This window comes from Guyanagaster necrorhizus (assembly GCF_019112545.1).
Source record: "Guyanagaster necrorhizus MCA 3950 unplaced genomic scaffold BT62scaffold_11, whole genome shotgun sequence".
NCBI lineage: Eukaryota > Fungi > Basidiomycota > Agaricomycetes > Agaricales > Physalacriaceae > Guyanagaster > Guyanagaster necrorhizus.
Window position 1 is genome coordinate 1,379,672 of NW_025064890.1, and position 21,770 is coordinate 1,401,441.

Here is a 21,770-nt window from a genome sequence, read left to right on the forward strand (position 1 = left end):
CTGTGGCCAAAAGAGTCACATGACATGAGACTGCTCATAGAAAAAGAACAAGCACACTCAGAAGAACCTCAGAGCTTGATCACTGAGTTACAGAAGGAGAATAAAGCCCTCAAGCCAGAAACAAAGGTCAAGTAGATAAAAGATGGGGCTGAGCAGTGAGCGATTTCACTGACTTAGCCAAGATAATGAGTGGTGTATCACAAGCAGATGCTGGACAGACTGATTATATCTCTATAGTACCACCTATGTCTAAATTATACATACATTTGAATATACCTGACACTATCACTCAGAAACCAGAATCACCTAAGAAAAAAACTCAACCACCTACAGGCTGAACAGGAGCAGAGAGTCCCATCAGTTGGCTCAAGCCATTTGACACCAAATGGACCTGGTGAGCCATCAAGAATGCAAAGGATAAAGCTATAGTGAAAGCCATGCTCAGAAACTAAGTTCATAAGACCTAAATCAAAGAAGTGGTCAATGAGGTAATAGAGAGGATGAGAAAAGCTGAACACTGTTGAGCCTTGGAATAGCTTAATGAGCTCTGAGGACCATGGAAATTCATCTGACAATCCAAGACTCTGGGACAGGACTTACTGGTCAAAGCCTAAATTGAGATGCTCACATCTTGAAGCACTTATGCAGTAACTGCCCTGATTGACAGCAGCTGCATGGGCAGCTTGATCAACCGTGCTTTTGTTATTAAGTACAATCTTCCCACCCAAGCTACTGTGGCACTAATTCCCATCTACAATGCTGATGAGACAAAGAATCAGGCTGGATCAATTACCAAATTCATCAAGCTCAGGCTCACAATCAGCAATTATACAGAAAGAATAGATCTCACTATTACTGACCTCAGAACTAAGGAAATATTCCTTGATCATGATTGGCTTATCTGCCACAATCCACTGATCAACTGGAAGACTGGTCAGATCACATTCACATAATGTCAGTGCTATAAGATACTGTTCAAATTACCCAATGAAGATCTCAAAGATCAGTGGGACAAGGAGATGAAGAATAGTGAAACCATTCTCACTGTGGACCTACAGAAGGCCATGCACATCTGAGCTATACATCATGCCAACAACTTGGCTACAAGGGCCAATGAAGAAAAAGAGAACAAGACATTTGAAAAAATAGTACCAGAATGGGTCCAGGACTACTGAGACTTATTCAATAAAGAAAGTTTCAATGAGTTACCAGATCTGAAGCCTTAGGATCACATGATTAAGCTAATTCCAAATGCTAATACTAATCTGAATTGTAAGGTATATCCACTTAGCAATAATAAGCAACAAGGGCTTGATCAGTTCTTGGAGAAAAATCTCTCTAATAGGTGAGTCTAGCCATCAAAATCTCTAATAGCCTCTCCCTTCTTCTTCATCAAGAAGAAGGACAGGAAACTCTGACCAGTACAAAATTACCAGAAGCTCAATGAGATGATAATTAAAAACTATTATTTGCTTCTGTTAATTTCTGAATTAATAGACAAGCTCTGCAGTGCCTAGTACTACACCAAGCTGGATATCTGCTGGGGATATAACAATGTATGCATCAAAGAAGGCAACAAATGGAAAGCCACCTTCCATATGAATCAAGGGCTATTCAAACTAATGGTCATGTTCTTTGGCCTCACCAATTCACCAGCAACCTTCCAATGGATGATGAACAATATATTCAAAGATCTCATCATTACAGGAAAGGTTACAATCTGCTTGGATGACATTCTCATCATGTCTAAGACCAAAGAGGAACACCAACAGCTAGTACAACAAGTACTAGCTCTTATGAGAAAGCACTGATTATTCCTCAAGGCTGAAAAGTGTGAATTCAAGGTACTTGAGACTGAGTACCTTGGAGTCATTATCAGTGAAGGAAGTATCCAGATGAACCCTGTCAAAGTGGCAAGCACGACAGAATGGCCAGAACCCACCAAGAAAAAGAAGCTACAGTCCTTTTTGGGATTCACCAACTTCTATCAGTGATTTATCCAAGACTACAGTAAGATAGTCTGACTGATGATCTAGCTAACTGGCAATGCCCTATGAACTTGGGGTCCAGCTCAACAATCAGCATTTAATGATCTCAAATGATGACTAGCAGAAGATATAGTTCTTACTATCCTGACACAGGATGGAAAGTTCTATGTCAAAGCCAACTCAAGTGAAGGTGCCATCAGTGCCATCCTCTCCTAAAAGCAAGAGAGCTGGTGGCACCTAGTTGTGTTTTTCTCTAAAGCACTAACTATCATAGAATGCAACTATGAAATATACAACAAGGAGTTGCTCATCATTATGCTTGCTCTGGCTGAGTGGTGGCATTATCTAATCAGATCAATTCAGACCTTTAAAATCTGGACTGATCATCAAAATCTGTGATACTTCTGGATACCACAAAAGTTAAACCACTGACAAGCCCAGTGGGTCACAGAATTATCTGAGTATGACTATACACTGCACCATAAAGCTGGTGTAGCCAACAAGAAGGCAGATCTGCTTAACAGGAGGGCAGATCATAACCAAGAAGGAGATGATAATAAGGGAGTCATGATTTTAAAACCAGAACACTTTTGTGCAATGGTTATACTGATGGAAGAAGAGATTTATGAGCACATCAAGAGTGCCATATGAGACACTCATAAATGGGATCAGTGGGTTGCTCCATCACTCAATCATAAATAAGGCATAAAAAAGGAGAAAGAAATAATTCACTATAATAGGCAGATCTATATTCTCCAAGATCAGATGCTCTATGGTGAAATAATAGCCATATGTCATAATCACACAACTGCTGGACATCCAAAAATTGCCAAGACAAAGAAGCTGATATTATAGGAATACTGGTGGCCCAAGATGGGCTAAGACATAGAACAATATGTCAAGGCTTGCAAAACTTGCCAATGAGGCAAATCCTCTATGCAACTATGAGCTATGCTGCTCCACCCTAATAAGGTTCTAATGATATCATGGACCCACATTTTGGTGGACATGGTCACTGGATTATCAGACTGTAATGGTTATGACACTATAATTGTCATAGTCAATCACTTCTTCAAAGTGATTATTCTGATCATGTGCTCAATGGAGTTAACCTCAGAAGAGTGGGCAAAGATCTTATGTGATAAGGTATATGCCAAATATGGTATGCCTTAAGTGGTCATCTTAGACAGGGGACCACAATTTGTCTCCAAATTCCTAGATGACCTATATTGACTCTTCAACATCAAACACAATGCATTGACCATTTATCACCCTCAGACAGATGGTCAAACAGAACAGGCAAACCAAGAGGTGAAGAAATACCTCTGCCTCTTCATCAATTATTGACAAGATGACTAGATGAAATGGTTAGCACTCACTGCCTTCCAACACAATAATCACATCCACTCAGCCACAGGCAAAACCCCATTCTTTGTCAATTATGGATAACACCCTCATATCATCCACACTAAATGCACACACACCTTCACACTCATCTCCATGGACTTCACTACAACCATGGCAAAAATTCACACTAAGACTAAGATAGCCCTTGAGAAGGCTGCATCAACAATGAAAAAACAATATGACAAGCATCAAAGGCTGGTGCATGAATATTCAGTCAATGATAAAGTATGGCTGGATACCACAAACCTCCACCTCCCTCAACTGAAACACAAACTCACTGACAAATAAACAGGCCCATTCTCAGTGCTAGCCAAAGTCAGCAACTCTGCCTATAAATTATGACTTCCAGCCATCTGAAAAATACACAATGTCTTTAACAAAGCATTATTAACACCCTATGTCACACTGGCATTCCCCAACCAGAAATGACCACCTCTACCACTATCTGATCTGATTGACAATAAAGAACACTATAAAATTGATCAAGTATTAGACTATAAATTATGAAAAATTAAGGCCAAGAGTGGCAGAATGATGATGACTGTTGACTATCTGGTCAGTTGGAAAGGCTATGGATCAGAGTCAAATCAATGAGTTAATGAATAACATATAGATGCTGAGGATGTGATATGGAAATATGACTAGAGACATTGACCAATTTAATGGTCAATGTCTTTATGAATCTTATGAGAAGAAAGGCAGGTTATCTGCTCCAGAACACCTAGACTTATTTCTAAACTAAGCCATTGGGACAATAGTCTTAAGGAGAGGGTAATGTTATAATTTTTCCATATTTTTATCTTTTATTCAAAGGATTGACCTCTATTTTTGCCTAGTCAGGTTGTCTAAACCAGTGCTTAGAACCATGGGACCAGAGCTTAGTCACCACAACATGCTCAGTTGATCATTGTCCTTCAATGTGATAGTAACTGCTTGACAGCAGACAATACCCTTTTGTAGGTAGCTTAATGACACTAGACAAAATGCTCTATAATGCTAGAATGCACAATTAGGTAGTTATATCTTTAGACAGATGATGACTAGTATATAAGTAGTGTAGCTCTCACTGTAGTATCCCCAGCTTTGAGCTAAAGTTTTATTCTTCACCATCTTATCTCAAGCCAATCTAAAGGCCTTGTGATACAGAGTCATATAACACATCAAGTGAACTCTGACATTATTGCCCAAAGTGCAAGGCAGTGTCAGTTTATCATGTGTTTAGATCACATGTCATTTGGGCTTAACACAGAACTGATTTTATAGCTGATCTCAAATAGACCATTATACCTTGTCAGTAATTTCCTTCCTCTGCCACTCTGGTCTTTCAGCATTTTAAAGCTATGAAGATTTATTACCACTAAGTCTCTCTCTTGTGAGTAGTTTCTCTTTGTTATAGTTTTTTCTTCTGATATACCCTACTCAAAGCTAATACAGTTGACTATTTCACAATGCATATGGTCAGGAGACACCAAAACCATATGCATTTATAGATTTATGCAGAACCAAAATAGCATATGATGTGACATGTGACATATGTGACAATATTATTGTTGCCCCAAAGTGCTGTCAGTGGCTTTTGGATCAGCTTTCCATGCATCTCCTTGAATAATGCTCCTCTCAACTTTCTCAGCTGTGGTACTAATCCACCCTGGTCATCCTGTGAAACACAAAATGCTTTCAGCTTTTAAATAAGCTCAAATCCTTTCCTTGTAGTTATTAAGGTCTGTTCTTCCTCACTCTCCTCTTCCTCCTCTTCCTCCTCATCATCAATGACAGTTATTTCCCCATTTTCTACTGCAATATCATGCTTGACAGCAGCAACAATCTCTTTATCTGTTGGCATCACCTCAAGATCTTCAGTATACTCTTCTGCAATAGGGCTAACCATCTCTTCAATGGTTGGAATAGGATCAAACATGCAATTTCATTGTTTCAATTCAATAAGGTGGTCTTTCAACATTATCTCTGCTGTCTGGAGCTGTTGAATGGGGGCAATTTGAGTGGAAGATATATTCATTTTTGACTGTGACAAAGGAGTCAACTGATTGACTGCTTTCAGTGCTTTACTAACATCATTCTCTGCATTCATAACAGCCATAAAAGCAGGACACCAGTCAGCATCAGCATATTGGTTTCCAAGCAGATCCTGCAATACCTGTTCAATCCCTGGAAGCATATATTTGTCTGTTGAGGCAAAGTCACAAACAAGGTTTCATGCAGACTTGAGGAGTAAGGCTTCTTGGAAATCATTAGATGGTGTGGTGGACTGTGACTCAGGTGCATTGTCAGGCATTATACCAGTGTGTTTCCAGCAGTTTGCTATTGTTTCACTGCTGATATTTGCTCAAGCATCATGAGCAATAGTCAAAGCTGCAAGGAGATCAAGCTTGAAGATCTCAGACTCTCCAAGATCATTGAGATCAAGTGCATGGATACATATGGCATTCTGATAATGTGTCTTGAAGCAGCAAATAATACCAGCATCTAACAGCTGAACATATGGAGTCATGTTAGGCTTGAAAAACTCCAGCTTTGTGTTATGGGGTGTATAAGCAATGAAATGCCCTCAAAAGTTGTTCAAGGTCAGCAGAATCTGTTGCATCTCCCTCTTCATCTTTAAATCAAACATTTTCATCCACTCTGTAAATATTTCACTCATTATCCAGACCTTCTTGTTATTCTGATAATAGAATCCCATTGCTGTTGGACTCTTTTTTTTGAAACACTATAGTTGCTTCAACTTTCCAATGAAAACAACTGGCATCCACTCACTCTCATCTGCATTCACAGCAAAACACATGGTGATGTGGAACTTGTCCTGTTTCCATCCACTCATAGAACCAGATGCCAAGGTATGATCTGAGATGGCAAAGATGACAAGACCAGATTTATCAATATTCCATCTGTCCTGTATCATATATTTCACTATAATGCTATGAAGGTGCACACATTGATATGCAGACTACATGTTCAGCCCTGTAATTTGCAAATTCTGCATAACACACTAGAATATGCTAGTAACTGAGGATCATTAGCCAGTAGAGGACTATGGCTGAGGCTCCAAGCTGATAGTCATGCTAGTCACCAATACTAAGTCCAAATTGAACTTTGTAAAAATAACATGGTCTAAGGATAAAAATCCTAAGTCAGGTTTGAACTTAGAAAAGTTTGGCACCACACCTTGAAAAATACTAAATCCAAGTTGGACTTAAAAATGGTACCTCAAATGAGGCCAATTCTACATGCCACTAAGACAAGTATATTCTAAGACAGCTAGAAGTATAATACTATAGCCAGTTGTGGAGTATTGAGTAGAGATAGCATCATCCAGGAGCAGTAAGAAGAGAGACCCAATAATCTGTGGCTAGCACTGTGAGTTTTGACTCAAATGCCTAAGTCCAAATTTTCTAGGTATCAGGTGACTTAAGGGACTTAGAATTGAGAGGAATAGAGTGGATAGGACTGGTTGATTGGGCCTGATTGATCAAGCTACTAAGAATAACTCAGAGGATTAAAACTTTGAGTAGACAGAAAGGAGTTAGGTACCCACAGGCACTGTAGGCTTAAAATAAAGCTGTGCAGTGGCCAAGCAGGTCTGGACAAGCCTAGGGAAGTCCAGAAGTACCACCATTCCAGAATAATAGCGTGATTCCGCTTTAAACAGGAGAAATATTATTTTGAATGCTTTATTTATAGATTCTATATCTGTTGTTGGTGTATAAAAGAAGGGAATGGGGGGGAAATAGCAAGCAAGCAACCCACCTCCACATTCAGGCCTTCTAGCTCACTGTAGCTAGTCCCTGGGACAACGGATTTTGAGTTCTGCTTCGACTTAGTGATTTATTTAAGTTGCTTTGTCACTTAGAGAGAGGATTGGATTGGAATAATAACTGTATTTTGGGTTTCAGATTAATTTGGGTTCTAAACTATAAGGGTTTCAGCATCAGAATACAAGTTCTTTGGTTTTGAGGACTGCTAGTCAGCCCAGAGTGCAGCTAGTCAAGCCTAAGTGCTTGATAGACTTAGTATTTGAGTTTCAGAATATTCTAAGTTGATTTGGAGCACAATTTGGTGTTGATTCTAAGTCCTAATTATACTTAAACATTGCTATAAACTACTCTCATGAGTATTGCATCTTTGGAAGCAAGATAGAGTTGAATAACTGTCTTTATTGACTGTTTCTTTGATTTTACTTAAGACTGCAAGAGTGCTTCTACTGTACTCAAAAAAACTGACCTCAACTGTATTTGGTGATTGTGTATTGAGTGGTTAGGTGTTGGTGTTTGAGAGTTCATTTCTCATTCACCTCTCTTAGTCACTTAGCTATTACCAAGCACATCAATATTCTTTTTCCACTGCCACCATATCCACTGAGCCTGCTTCTCCATGCTGCCAAACCTCCTGAATCTTCCATGCCCTGCAGAATGACCTCAACCATCCCTCTCCTTTCAAACACTGATCCTCTGGAATATTCATCAGATTTTTAATCCAATTTCACTTCTCTATCAGCATTGCACCAGTCACAGTTTCATCTTGGAGCTGCATATTCTGATACCAGAATGCAACAGCATGCTCCACATCAGATCAGGTGACAATGCAAGACTTCTTAGATGATAGTGCATTAGGGTTCTCATTTGCATGCTGTTTGATTTTTGTATGAGATACCAGTTTCTGTGAAAGAGTTGGTTGAGTAAAGAGCAGTGCATCTTCCTTTTGGTTTGCAAAATGTGCCACAATGTTAGCATATCAATGGGAAGGATAGTTATCAACATATTTGAATACTACAAGCCAGTCTTCTGTTGTGAGGTGTGGGCAAGAGATCTGCTTTGGAGGCTGAGCTGATGATGTATACATTGGAACTTTCTCTTTCTGTTTTGTATGCTCATATGGATTTCCAGGTTTAGCATGTGGTTTTCATGTTGGTTCAGGAGGCATGTTTATAGAGATATAGGCTGCATTGCTTTATAATAATTTTTTTAATATTTGTTATAGTCTATACAAACAAATTATGTTCTTTATTGTTCTAATATATGCACAATGTCATATCAGCTTACTACAATTTTGGATCTGACAATGCATATTCCTAACTAAAACTATATGCATTATGTGATATGCATTTCTAGCCTATTTCCCTGCTCTCCAACTGCATTCCAGCCCAATCCATATGCAAAGTCAGAATTATGCATTTCAACATCATGCATTGTGAGATAGTCAACTGTATATACTTTGCTTGAGATCATTCTGCCTCAAGTTATTCCACCAGATCAATAGTGCAATCATTCTCATCACTCTGATGAATTTCATCTGGTTTATTCTTCTAAGCCATAGTGTCTCTGATTGATTATAAAATATATACTGGATGAGTGAGTAGAGAAGACTTTATAGTTGGTGGTAACTATAGAGAAAAAATGCTGGTGAGTATTCTGTAGCTGTGTATAGAGTGGTATTGTAGGAGACACTTAAATCATCTAGAAGCTGGGCTCAATTGTTGTGTTCAGATCCAATGTATGCTTTCAAATCAATTTTTAACCCTTAGTTTAGGATCTCTATTTGTCTATCTGCTTGAGAATGGTGTGATGTTGTTAAAGCCCATCTTATTATTTATAAATTGACACATTTCTTTTCAGAGCTTATTTCTTCACTATATATTATAGTTAGTAATTATTTATGCTGGAATCTCAAACTTGAATATGATATAGTGAAAAAACAGCTCAGCTGTCTTGATTTCAGTGATTTTCATACTATATAGAATGAATATGCTAAATTTTGTGAGTTTATCAATTATAATAAGAATTTTATTATATTCTGATAATTTCAGAAGTTCAGATATAAAATTCATAGAGACTACTTCAAATGAACATGTTAAAATAGAGATTGGTTGGAATAAACTAACAGGATCATGATGGCATAGCTTTATCTTTTAACAGATATTACAGATACTGATATATTTTTTTTAGGTTGCAGGACATTTCCAGCCAGTAGTGACTGCTTGCTTGCTAATTGTAATATTTGTGATAACTCCTGTAAGCTAATTTAATAAAATAGTCATAGATGTCACTCATTACATAGAGTCATAATGATTTTAGTATGCAGAACCTGTTATATCTGTTTCCATCTTCAAAATAGACTAACTCATTGTCTGAATAAAAGTATTAGAGATACTTCTGATTAGTAACACTAGCATCTTGTTGAGAGATAATGATGTCTCTATACAGTGAGTCTTTCTCATATGCCTGTTTCTATTATGCTAACTCATGATCATCTACTCTAATCAGTATATTGTAATGCTTGGCCAAGATTAGATGTGCATAAGCATATGAGATTCTCTCTGTATTCTCAATGGTGACTTCACCAAGATCAACTATAAATGTGCTTATATTGATCTTAGATTCTGTCTCAATATACTTTGTTTCTATAGTAAGTAATTTTTCCTCAAAATAATTATCAAGTTCCTTATACATATTTCTTAAAGAGATTTCTTGTGACATTATGAGATAAATCCACTGCTCTGATCTAATCTGAAAAAGGTCTAGATTCTGCAGGAATTCTTTGCTATAACTGAGAGATTAGATTCACATTGGAGTGTACATGTTCAGCACAGTATACTATGTGTAAATTAGAAAATGCTGAAAAAACTACATTTCAGATTAGTAATCAGTGATTCACATTTTGAAATGTCTAACTCCAGATTAAAGCTGTATAGTCTGTTACTGCCAAGATCCTTTCACTTTCTATGAAAGATTGAAACTTGATCAGAGCCTCTTTTAGTATAAAAGCTTTGCACTCTGTTGGAGAGTAATTCCATTCAGCTGACTTCAACATATAAGACTAATATATGATGACATATTCAACATAAATTGTTGTCTCATAAAAATTCTTCTCCCAAGATCCAGCAGAAGATACATTGGTGAACTCCTTTGATATACTAGAAACTAGCATAGAAACTGGCTCTCCTCTCTTATATGCCTTTTGCAAGTGTTTATACAACTTTGATTCCTGAAGATTCTAAATTTTTACTTGCAGAATTTGTTGTAGAATTTCAGCAAGTCTATAATCACAGGCATTAGTATATACTTGATAAAAAGATCCTTCTTTAGTATACCCTTATACCAGAGCATTGATGAAGGCTTGTTTGCATAAGTCAAATGCTTTCTGATGCAGTTTAATCCATTCTCAGATAACACCTTTCTATAAGAGCTGAAACAATGAATGTGCAATCCAAGCATAAAAGAGGATATATAATGAAAAATATGTAACTCATATATGTTTCTCGGAGCTTCCAGCATCAAAATCACTTTAACCTGTTATTTATGGGTCAACATTCCTAGCTGAGAGACTTTTTGTCCAAGAAGTAGCAATTACTGATAAGCAAAATAGTATTTTAGCAGGAAAAGTGTGATTTCTGACCTCATGATGGCTTTCAACACTTAATTTATATAGTGCAGATGTTTCTCAAAGGTAGCTGAAAAAATAATAATATCATCAATATAGATTAAAGCAAATATCCATAGAAATAATGCAAGGATATTCTGCATGATCTGTTGAAATATACTAGGCCTATTTTGATATCCAAATGGGATTCATGTAAACTGTCATAACTCTTGATGAGATTTAAATGCAAGCTGCTTTCAAGATTTCAGATGCACAGTTAATTATGTGAAACCTGATAATGCATCTAGTATAGTGAGCCATTAAGAACCATTTAAAGCCTGCATGATATCATCTTTCCTTAGCAGTGAAAACTCATCTGGGATCACCATAGAATTAAGTTGTCAGTAATCAATAACTATCTGTGATCTTCCATTCTAATAGGTAATGAATGCTAGTGCTCCACATAGGATTTTAGATGGTTCAATTACTCTCAACTGTATCTATGAGTCAATCTGTTTATCCATAACTTCACAGTTAATAGGTGAAACTGAAAATAGAGGCAATGAAATTGATTTTGAGTCCAGTTTTAGATTAATCTCCACTAGTACATTATGATTTCTAAGGCATCTGTCAAGTTTAAAAGCATTTATATTTTCAAATAACATTTTGTGCAGTTGATTTCATTGTTCAGTGTTTAAATCTGAAGATAAGTCTAACAGTTTATTAATCTCACTAGCAGAATAGTCTTCAGATGGAAACTCAGCTGTCTTTGGTCCATCTACCACCAGATTTTGAGCTGAAGGATCATCAGACTCAAAGGCATTATACTGTGCTCTGAAAGTGATATCACTGTCTGATTGAATCAATGCACAGCTATGATTGCAACTCAGCTTGCCATTTCTCAAGTCCAAAATAGTCAGAATTAGCATTGCCTGTCTGGCTTGATCCTCTCTTGATGTTATATTATCACTAAATCTGTCCAGCTAATTTCTAGGATTGTGTGCTCTTCTCAGAACCTGTTTCTAACTTATGACAATAGGAGTGTCTGAGAAATGAGACAGATGTAAAAAGGCCTGTTCATCTGTAATAAAGAGATTAGATGAGCCATAAATTTTTTTACTATCTGAATCATACTGAACATGCCTTTCTATAAACACAGTAGATAATAGTTTGTACTGATTTATATCAACTAAAACCTTGATGCAAGTTTCTAGAAAAAGAGTGATTCTTCTAGATGCTCTCACAAGCCTCTGACTCTTTTAAACTCAAATGTTGCCCTTTAGTTGCTGGGATTTACAATGTAATACATGTTTGAAGGCAAATATCCTTTCAGATGAAAGAAATTTAACTTGAAAGATATTTCCTTCTTGATCTTAGAGTAATGGAGACATTGAATTCTTCACTTTCAGTTCTCAATCAGTTTCATCAAATCTCAAGAGACATTGACCATCCTTTTAAATTACTGAGATTGAGTATTAGTCAGCAAAATCATTGCTAAAAATGAATGGAGTACTTATTCCTAGTACTGAATATGTATCCATGTTGATTTTAACTAGTACTTTCTCTGTTTTGAAAAATAGATCAAGGTTAAAATATTGTGAGATCATTGAAGTTCCTGTTACTTGAATCAGATTAATTTTCTGTTCAGCATATAGCCTAAGTGGTTTTTGCAGTGTCTGAAGATATTCCTGTGATATTAAGATAATATCTAATCCTGAGTTAACAATCACTTTAATCATTTTATCATCTAGTCTATTTATCTTTGCTATTGCTTGAATGGCCTTACTGTCTAGAAATATACATCTGAATGGGCATTTCAGGTATTTTCAGAGCTCAATTAGTGGCTGGTCAGAATGCAGACTTACTTCTGGTCAGACTAGGTATGTCATCTTCTGTATTTTCTTGACTAGATATCATCAACTTTGATGATTAAGAGCTGGCTTCTTATATTCAGTTTTCAGGTCACTTATTATTGATATATAGAAGATTTTCTTATTCTTTCAACTATTTGATTCAATGTTTGATTCACTCTCCAGGCATGTACTCTTATCAGGTTTATTCTTGCTTATCCTTGCAAGATTGCATAAAACTTCAGTAGACTGAAGGCTCTCATAAAAATTTTGTTCTATTGAGTTAGTAAGTTTCTCATTCAATGCATAATACATGTCCTCATATTTGTTCTGTGCCTCTGGATGTTTCACATTAGTACTAGCAAGTCATGTACATGCAGTTCTCATATCATTATTATGGTACTTACACTCTGGATCTCAGTGTTGATCACTTCTACAATGCTGACAAGATCTTGCACTCTTCTGCTTAAATGTTAAACCTTTCTTTGTTATATTAGAGTCATCTCTTTGAAATGGAAGAGGAAGAAAGTTACTGAACTATCCTATGAGATTTACATGCACATTGGTTTTTCTGTTCCTGAAGTTGGTGTTGTTGTTATCTTGAGAATATGGATTATGAGAAGACATTAGAGTAAGATTAATAAAAGCTTTCTCATGGTATTTAATGCTTGCTTGAAATTCCACTGCATCTTTATAGAGTTGGATTATCAGAATAGTGTTTCAAACTTCTGGTGCATCTTCTATGACTTCATTGATCAACTCTGTATCACTTATATCATAAATGATATTTAGTAACTCAGACTTTTAGATATAATACTCACTAAGAGCTTTGCAAGAGTATTCTGGTTGCCAGTATATTGAATTTCTTGCTTGCTTATGTCACTATTCACATTTATTTACAGTTTATGTAGTATGTGGTGATTGCTTTTCTCAGCATCTTCCAGTTGACTTTTACTGAGTGTCAATACCTTTATGGCAAGAAATAATGACATATATCTGCAGCTCTAGTAAGTCATTTAGGTATGAATTTGCCTAACTGTCTGTTTTACTAAAGTGCTTCAAACAGCAAGATCATTGACTTTAAGAAGTCAGGTAATAATAATACTATTTGCATTTCCATTCCAGATAGATATATCTGTAATTTTCAGTTTATATTCTATATAAACTTCATTAACCTTTCAATTAGTAGTCTTCAAAGCTGGAGGCAAGTTATCATATGGGGTGCAACATCACTAAAGGTCTCTTTTATTATCACTATCATCTCCTGATAGAGAATCCTCCAGTGAACTATTTCTACTATTCCTTTTTAGAAGACCTTCTTTCCAACTCTTCTTTTGATCATCTTCATCATCACTATTATTGCTCAGAGGATTGTCTAACATGTCATCACCTATTTCTTCTTCCTCAATATTGTTATAGTAGGATTCATACAGCTCATCTCTTTCTGGGTTTTTCTTCTAATTTAAATGATGGAGAAATAGAATCATGTTTACTATATACTTCACTCCTCTGAGTAAAAAATCATCCAGGACTGGAGATATTTCTATTTAGAGGAGTGCTCTCACCAAAGCTGGCACATCACATGTCACTCCAACTCACAATGCCATCTGGTGTGTCAGCTTGATATTAGATCATGATATCTGATCTGCACTGCTCATTTGCTCTTGCAGCCTTCTTATATTTTACAAGATGACTGATCTTAGGACTTCTATGTTGGAGGATATCTATATGTATACCCATGTATTTACCCTTTTGATTGTCATATTCCTTTGATCATCATTTATTTCTACTTACTATATATACACACTTCCTGTCATTACTCATCTATGTAGCCTGGCCATATATACTCATACCTCAGTCATGTTGCCTATGCTGTGCCTGACTGAGGTATGTATACCATTACCATGTCTCTTATTATATTACTCACTCCTTCATAGACCATTATTTATATTCTTCTGTTATTATCTTAGGCTTTCTAGTGTTAAAATCATGGTAGATGTCCAAGGTCTATAGGAAATGTTCTGTTGCAGCAATGAATGCTATGCCACTGATTTCCCACTTATTTGGCTGCAGCTATATGTCAGATAAGTCCCAAAACCCATATTCCAGAACCTCTATAGCTGTCCTCCCAAACAAGAGTAGCAAATACATTGCTAATTCTCTCAATTTTCCATACATATCAGAATCTGTAAGCTCTTATATTGATATAAAATGTAATTTTTTCTGGATCCATATTGTTGCTCTTGCATTTGACATATAAAGTATCTCAGAATATGATCTTGACTAGGGCCCATTTCTCCTTAAATACTTGTTGCAGCTTCTGACATGGCAAGGTCTGAAACTTTAAAAGGTCTATGTCAATTGCTTTTAAGGCAATTTCCAAGACAAACTTTCATTATTTCAGTAGCTGTCATGTCTCATTCTTAATCATCAAGAATGACTTCAGTGTTGGTATATCCAGTGTCATGCTTGCTATTTTCTCCTCATCATACTCATTTGTTGATAGTGGACCATCAATTATGCCAAGTTAGAAATAGTCTGTTCTATCAGAACATTAACTTCCTTTTTTCTCACTAGCAGGTTCTTCATCTGGTTTTTCCACTTCTAGTTTATGCTTCTATCATCTGTGAGTCACATTTCCATATTGAAAGTGGCCTGGTAATTTATCCTTAGAGTCTCAAATGGAAAGAGATTGTTCTATTCAGAATTCTTTCCTTTATTGAGTCCTGGAGGAACTCCTGGTGCATTACTAGAGCCTTTAACTGATATTGTATTCAGAATGAAGTTGTACACTCAGTGGAGATAAGTATGCAAGTAAATTGAGTTGTAAATACACTGTGTCCTTGAGCAAGTCCCAATGTATCCATCAGTGTTGTAGGCTTCAGATGCTATAGCTAATTGATAGAGCAAGGGTTTAGTAGTTGAGGTATAATGAGTAAGAGAATAAGAATGTGAGCATGACTTATGAGAAGATAGTATCCATGAGCAAAGTATGGGTTCAAGCAAGCTCAAGGTAATCTTACTGGTATCTTGAAATAGATTAGCAGACTAGCACAAAGCCTAGGATACTAACTAAGAGAGCTTAACAGGACTAACACAAAGCTTAGTTTCCATGGCTTGAGGTCATGCAAAGTGTAGGATTCAAGATGGGTTGTAGGAATTAGATACCTAGTCATGTTTTATAGCTATGTTTATATACAAATGGATGTTACTAGAAGGTTTGACAAGTTTTGTGAAGTCATGAGTCATAATGAGTTTATTAGGCTGAGTAAGAGAAAATACAGAAAGGGATAGAAAGGAAAAGAAAGGGCTTTAAGCAACTGGAGACTTTCAGATGATTCTGGGAATTTCATCAATGCAGAAATATTGCACTGTTCCTGGTTGACTCTGAGCTTGAGAGCCCAAGGCCATCAATGACAAGTGTACCACCACAGAGCCAGGACTGGTGGTCACAAGAGTTGCTTGGGCTGGCAGCAGAAGGTACAAGTTGATTGGGACACCTCTCTCAGGAGTTGCTGGGCCTCATTGTGAACTTTATGGACCTCATGATAAGGAAGGAGGCAGAGAAGCAGAGGCTTGAGTTGATGGATGAGCAAACAATTTCTGTCAGAGAGAATGCTGCTTTCATGTTCAATCTTATGTTTAATATGTGCAAACACTAGTGTATGTTATATTGCAGTCAGCATCCATCTGAGATGCAGTTGTTCTCCAACCTGTGAATTGTCATTCATTGTAATGTCAGACACTATTAACATGTACTCTGTGGGACTGCATAAAAGTATGGTGTTTTGTTTGACCAGAAGTACCACCATCTGAGACAAAATGCATCTGTGGCATGGAAATATGAATCTAAATGAGGGAACATTTGACTCCTATGATTTATACTTGTTCTGCACATTATGATATTCTCTTGTAGAGTCCCACCTCAAGCAAGAACTTTTGAACAAAAGAACATCTCTCTGCTAGTCATGGTAGCTGTTTATCACTACTCCAGAGGGTCAAGCTATTTGATTCAGTTTGCCAACATCTCTCATGCAATGAATAACATATCCTCTGTGAGTCACAATGAATGGTTTTCTTTCAATCACTCAGATTCCTTGCTTGTGTAGGTCATGCATGAAGGCTTTGACCTACAAACAGTGATGGAAAGATATGCATCTTATCTGGATGTTCTCTTACCGCATTGAATAAGCCGCGCTGTCTTTGATGAAAGGAACACAGTGATCCTGAAAGAATCAGAGCTCTGCGTCGACCACCATCTTGCCTGCATCGACGCAGATATTTCCCATTTGAGCGCCGCCCTTCGCCAACTCAGAGAGAAATGCCACCTACTGAGGGAAGCCAAACACAATCACCGAGCGGCTTTATCCCCAGCCAGCATTCTTCCACCCGAACTTTTGATCGATATCCTTTTCTGTGCCGAGAGCGATCCTATCGACATCTTTAACACCAGCCGTCCAGCATGGGCCATTAGCAAGGTCTGCCAACTGTGGCGGTCTATCATCACGGTCCACTGTCCTAAGGTATGGACAAAAATATCAGTTCTTTGCATCAGTGAGAGGGCAGAGATGCTCAAAGATGATGCTCTCTTATCAGTACTAGAGACAGTATTCTCTCGTTCGCAAAATCACAAGTTAGACATCACCATGGAGTTCGATTTTACTTGCGACGAAAGTCATCCAGTCCTTGAGCTTCAAAACGACATTTGGGACGCTTTAACCTTGCATGTCGAACGCTGGGAGAAACTTTATATTTTCCTCCATCCAATTGATATGCACGTGTTGGGTGATCTTCGCGGGCGCCTGTCCTCGCTTAAAGAGTGCGTTCTCTACAGCTACGAGATGGGACCAAGATTTGAATGTACGATCGATGCCTTTGACTATGCTCCGGAGCTGACACACATGGAGTTTCAAGGGATGGTCTCCAATACTCTAGTCCCACTACTGCTCCGAGGCTTGAGAGTTTCAAGTATCGAGTCGAGTTATGCGATGACGAGGAATGGGACACAGGCGACGGGATTCCACTCGAATATTTGTTCAATATTATCCGCAACTCGCCCAAACTTGCAGCGATTGACATCTGCTGCCAGTATTCATCTTATGACACTGTTTCCCCTCATATTTCGAAACCTTTGTTGTCCAAGTTGGTGGTCAATAATACCGTATTCCTTCGCAGTCTTTCTGTGACGGCTCTGAAGGAAGCAACCTTGATTTCGGACTCTTACGTGCAGCCCGAGTCTCCATCAGATTTCCTCGCTGATTTCCACGACCTTCTTGTCGAATCGCGTTGCTCCACTCTTAATTACCTAAATATATCCATCGACCTCCTCAATCAGCATCTTCTCTCCAACCTCCAATTGGCGTCCGCCCTCACCTCATTCAATCTATGCCAGTATACCTGGAATGACCAGGACGATATGGTTATGTGGGAATTTATCGTCCAGCTTGCAGACATGAAGGAATTTATACCCCACCTCGAGGAGGTTGAGCTGAATCTGCCGATCCGTCGGAAAGTAGACATTCGGTTTGCCGATCGCACCATGGTGAAGATGGTTGAAGCTAGGCGCCATCTCTCATTGCGCAAATTCGGCCTGATTGGGGACTATGCCAGGTTTTGTAATCTGACTGGAGATGATATCGAAGAGTTGAAGGCTTTACAAGCTGATGGCCTTGACGTAACTCTTCTTGGTACAAGAACATGTGATTATTCCTGTGATCCTTTGGAGTATGACGACAGCTGAATCATTTTCTTCCTACAAAGTGTCGGCACATGGGTTATTCTGTAGTCTACTACAGTCTACTATATTATTGAGCATGTTTGTATTTCAACGAGCGCAATATATTTCCATGATTCATTGTAGCGAAGTCTGGGGGTATGGCCACAGAAAAGCAAATGCTCTCGTCCCGGCGACCCGCACAACTACCTGCAGACAACTGCACCAGCCAGTACCAAAAGATGGCCCTAGTCATGTAGGCTAACACAATGTCCAAGTTACGTCGTCAATGGTTGTATGTTGAGTTTCCCGAAGACAAGAATGTACTGGCCGATGTCCTGGCATTGCATCCGGGTTGTAGACCTTTCCCGCCACCTCGGCGTACCGTTTCTTGGTGTCGTCCATCCATTCCAATGGAAGCGCCAGCGCTCAGCGTACATAGTCAAACGCGGCCAGATTGTCTTTTGGAGCTCTCCAATCGAAGGATACATCAGTCGTCGAGATTTCCAGCTTGCGTTGATTTGACCAAGATAATGATGCATCAAGAGAGCACCATCTTCATGTATTTCCACACCATCCTGACTTTCGCAACCAATCAATAGCTTCGTCCATATGTCTGGACAAAGAGCTGTGACTCGGATGGCAGACCGGCACAGCTGGCAGATCTTGCTAATGGCACATGTTAAATGATTTGGATCAAATATGTCGGTGGGATCACTAGTGACATAGAAGAAGATACCACTCAGAATTTCGAGGGGAAGGGTACTGATGGGGGATAGGATTGCTCGGTGATTGCGCTTGGCTTCCTCCAATAGGCGGAGTTTCTCTGTGAGTTGGCGAAGGGCGGAAATATCTGCATAGATGTAAGCGAGACAGTGATCGACACAGATCTCCGAGTCCTTCAGGATTGCTGCATTTCTTTCATCAACGGAAAGACTGTTCGTTTGATGCAATGAGAGAGCATCCAAATAAAACGCATATCTTTCCATCATTATGTATAACATAAACGAGACGTCAATACCTTCATGTAAAACCCACATAAGTGTAACTAAGTAATAGAAAAGAAACTTCGTTTCCTGCTACTCACAGAGGATTTGTTTGTTCATTTGGGTAAAAGAGCACTTTAAGAGAGTGACTACGGCCGAAAGGTCCGAGTCCAATCGATGATAGGGATCATGGTCCGACAGCGCCTTTCACCAACTTTCACCATTACCAAGTTTCCTCTTCCAGCTTTCCTCACGTTTTCGATGTACATGTACCGCAACACGATAGCAAGATCTTGTACGTCGGTCGTTCGCCCTATTCGAATCATACTGATATTCCGCATTTTAGCGGTAATAATGGCGCGCAGGACGGTTCCATTGTATTTATGGCATCTGTAGATTGTCAATTTGAACGTGTGGATAGACGACGGCAAGATAGCGGAAGACAAGATTCAAGCAGTATGGGTCTTTGCTGACTGAAGAGACGGCCACCTTACTCGATTTTCTCAAACAGGCCTTACACCGGCACCGGCACCCAGCATTTAGATCGACCTCAGAGCAATGCTAGGCATAAAGGTCGCCATCGCGAGGGATCCACTTGCAGGACACCAACATGGTTAGGATTTGGCGAAGAACTCGGGCATGGGTAGTCTTTCATTAGTACGTGTATCTTTGATCTACGACCTGTATGGACTCTATTGAAGCCCATATAGTCAGGTTTAGATAGTGAGTAGACGTCCTGTCCCCGAACGGATTAACAGCATCGTGAGGGAGGGGGCATATACGAGGAGCGATGTTACATGAAAAACCGATAAGGATCAAAGACGTTGATGCAGCAGCCTGGAGATGTCCACGATCCGGTACATTTGCGTGCAATCCAGTCCTCCTCAGCAAACGCATACAGTCGGGCAAAGTGCTGGGACAAACTGTGATAATGCGATCAGATCACACATCGAAAGGCATCCGGGAAAGTGAGGCGAGTGCGCAGGTGGAACATTTTTGGACGTTATGGTCCAACGCTAGGCACGTCTTTGGTTGCGATCCTTCATTACTCTCTTAGAGCTTTTTCTCGACTTTGTACAGCGCTTCTGACAACACCGGTGGTTATAAAAAAAGAATGAACAGGTGGTTCAGGACGAGATGTTAGAAGCTCCTAATCCCGGCCGAGATACAGTGTCATAAACAGTCTTTGGGGTGGTATCCGGAGCACAGTCCAAGCGACATCGGAATGACACTCATCTGTTGTCACCGGAAATGTGTACCAGTCATTGACAAAGCAGCGACGCGCTACCAAAAGGCCCTTACGATCAACTCTAGGACGCCCCAAAATAAGTTGGGAGGTCATGTCACGAAGCCCAAAACATTCGGACAGAAAAATGGAAAATCAGTCGATCTCGTCCGGGTGACTGTGGGTGACTGACACGGCTTGCTTGCCTTGTTTGAAGCTGAAATGGGTTGAAAATCTGCATTCGGCTGTTTAGGACATCCCACAGTGCCAGCCAACGTCCTCGCTGACTTCATGCACCAAAAACATTCGGACTGTGACATGGCATCGTATCATTTTGTGCGCTGACGTCTAGATAAAACATGGCGTGGCTCTTTTTGACCAGCAGATTTCGTCTGCATGGCGACACGGCTCCCCTGCCTATTTTTGGGGTTCCTTCGACTCTATGCCAAAGATCCCTCCCAAAGCCTCGCACCTCAACAATTCCCATCCGAATCCAATCATCGCACCCTAACCCAGGCTTGCCTTCGCAATATTTCGCTATCGTCGTGAAGACTTTGGGCCGGCCTTCATTTTCTGAAAATCTAGTAATACATGTACCCGCCTCCAGATAGAGTCATTTGTCACAGGGAATATTTTCGTGAGTGGTTTCATCACTACAGCACAGCATTTAAACCTCATGATGCAGAAGCGTCCGGTCCTTACGGTGCCGCTACCGCCGACTTGAAGGGCCCCCTTTTGAGGTGTGACGACGGGAATGGCGAATCCACTGCCTAATTGATGCGCTGATGCGTGGCGTTTCAGACGTCATGTGGAGAGCTGCTGTCGCTTCGCGTTATCAAAACTTCACTGTATTTGCCGAAAGTGCTCTTCGGCTAAGGTAGCTCATATCTTTACTTCCTTCTTCTGGTTGTTAATTTCTTCGAGTTGCCAGTGGCATCCTGGATTTCAGTTCAGCTTGGATTCAAGGCAGATCGAACTGGAAAATATCACGCGCTTTCCTTCACGCTAACGTCAAACGGCAGGCTGCAGCTGTGCGATGTCAACATACCAGCCTAGAGCAACTTCTCGCGTAATAGACTCTTCTTCCGCAATCCAACTGCTCTGTTCTTTGTCACATCGTATTCCCATCAAAGTCGCTCTTCCCACGGCACATCCATGCAAGTAGGACATTGAATACTAATGGCATGCCACGATGCGAAGGGGGGAACCAATCAGGTTCCATCTCGTGCC

General features: G+C 39.2%; 5 protein-coding genes across 5 annotated transcripts; 2 read left to right on the forward strand and 3 right to left on the reverse strand.

Annotated features, from left to right (window-relative positions):
- Nucleotides 1-9,060: 9,060 nt before the first annotated feature.
- BT62DRAFT_893456 (uncharacterized protein) lies at nucleotides 9,061-9,315 on the reverse strand (the record flags this gene model as incomplete). Its single annotated transcript, XM_043183143.1, has 1 exon — nucleotides 9,061-9,315. A coding segment is annotated over one exon (255 nt), but the record flags the coding sequence as incomplete, so codon positions are not given.
- A 4,533-nt stretch (nucleotides 9,316-13,848) lies between these two features.
- On the reverse strand, nucleotides 13,849-14,478 carry BT62DRAFT_919548 (uncharacterized protein; the record flags this gene model as incomplete). The annotated part of the gene is made up of 5 exons (XM_043184167.1): nucleotides 13,849-14,073; nucleotides 14,216-14,235; nucleotides 14,365-14,383; nucleotides 14,411-14,440; nucleotides 14,470-14,478. The coding sequence occupies 5 exons, from the start codon at nucleotides 14,476-14,478 to the stop codon at nucleotides 13,849-13,851; spliced, it is 303 nt and encodes a 100-aa protein (XP_043040557.1).
- Nucleotides 14,479-16,681: 2,203 nt separating this feature from the next.
- Nucleotides 16,682-18,356, forward strand: BT62DRAFT_993878 (uncharacterized protein; the record flags this gene model as incomplete). Its single annotated transcript, XM_043190436.1, has 3 exons — nucleotides 16,682-16,721; nucleotides 16,838-17,435; nucleotides 17,531-18,356. The coding sequence occupies 3 exons, from the start codon at nucleotides 16,682-16,684 to the stop codon at nucleotides 18,354-18,356; spliced, it is 1,464 nt and encodes a 487-aa protein (XP_043040558.1).
- A 251-nt stretch (nucleotides 18,357-18,607) lies between these two features.
- On the reverse strand, nucleotides 18,608-19,435 carry BT62DRAFT_1020613 (uncharacterized protein; the record flags this gene model as incomplete). The annotated part of the gene is made up of 2 exons (XM_043178265.1): nucleotides 18,608-19,350; nucleotides 19,417-19,435. 2 exons carry the CDS (start codon nucleotides 19,433-19,435, stop codon nucleotides 18,608-18,610), a joined length of 762 nt encoding a protein of 253 aa, XP_043040559.1.
- A 670-nt stretch (nucleotides 19,436-20,105) lies between these two features.
- BT62DRAFT_1005465 (uncharacterized protein) lies at nucleotides 20,106-21,613 on the forward strand (the record flags this gene model as incomplete). Its single annotated transcript, XM_043177152.1, has 8 exons — nucleotides 20,106-20,346; nucleotides 20,396-20,415; nucleotides 20,460-20,720; nucleotides 20,794-20,876; nucleotides 20,926-21,124; nucleotides 21,183-21,282; nucleotides 21,342-21,417; nucleotides 21,472-21,613. 8 exons carry the CDS (start codon nucleotides 20,106-20,108, stop codon nucleotides 21,611-21,613), a joined length of 1,122 nt encoding a protein of 373 aa, XP_043040560.1.
- Nucleotides 21,614-21,770: the final 157 nt, after the last annotated feature.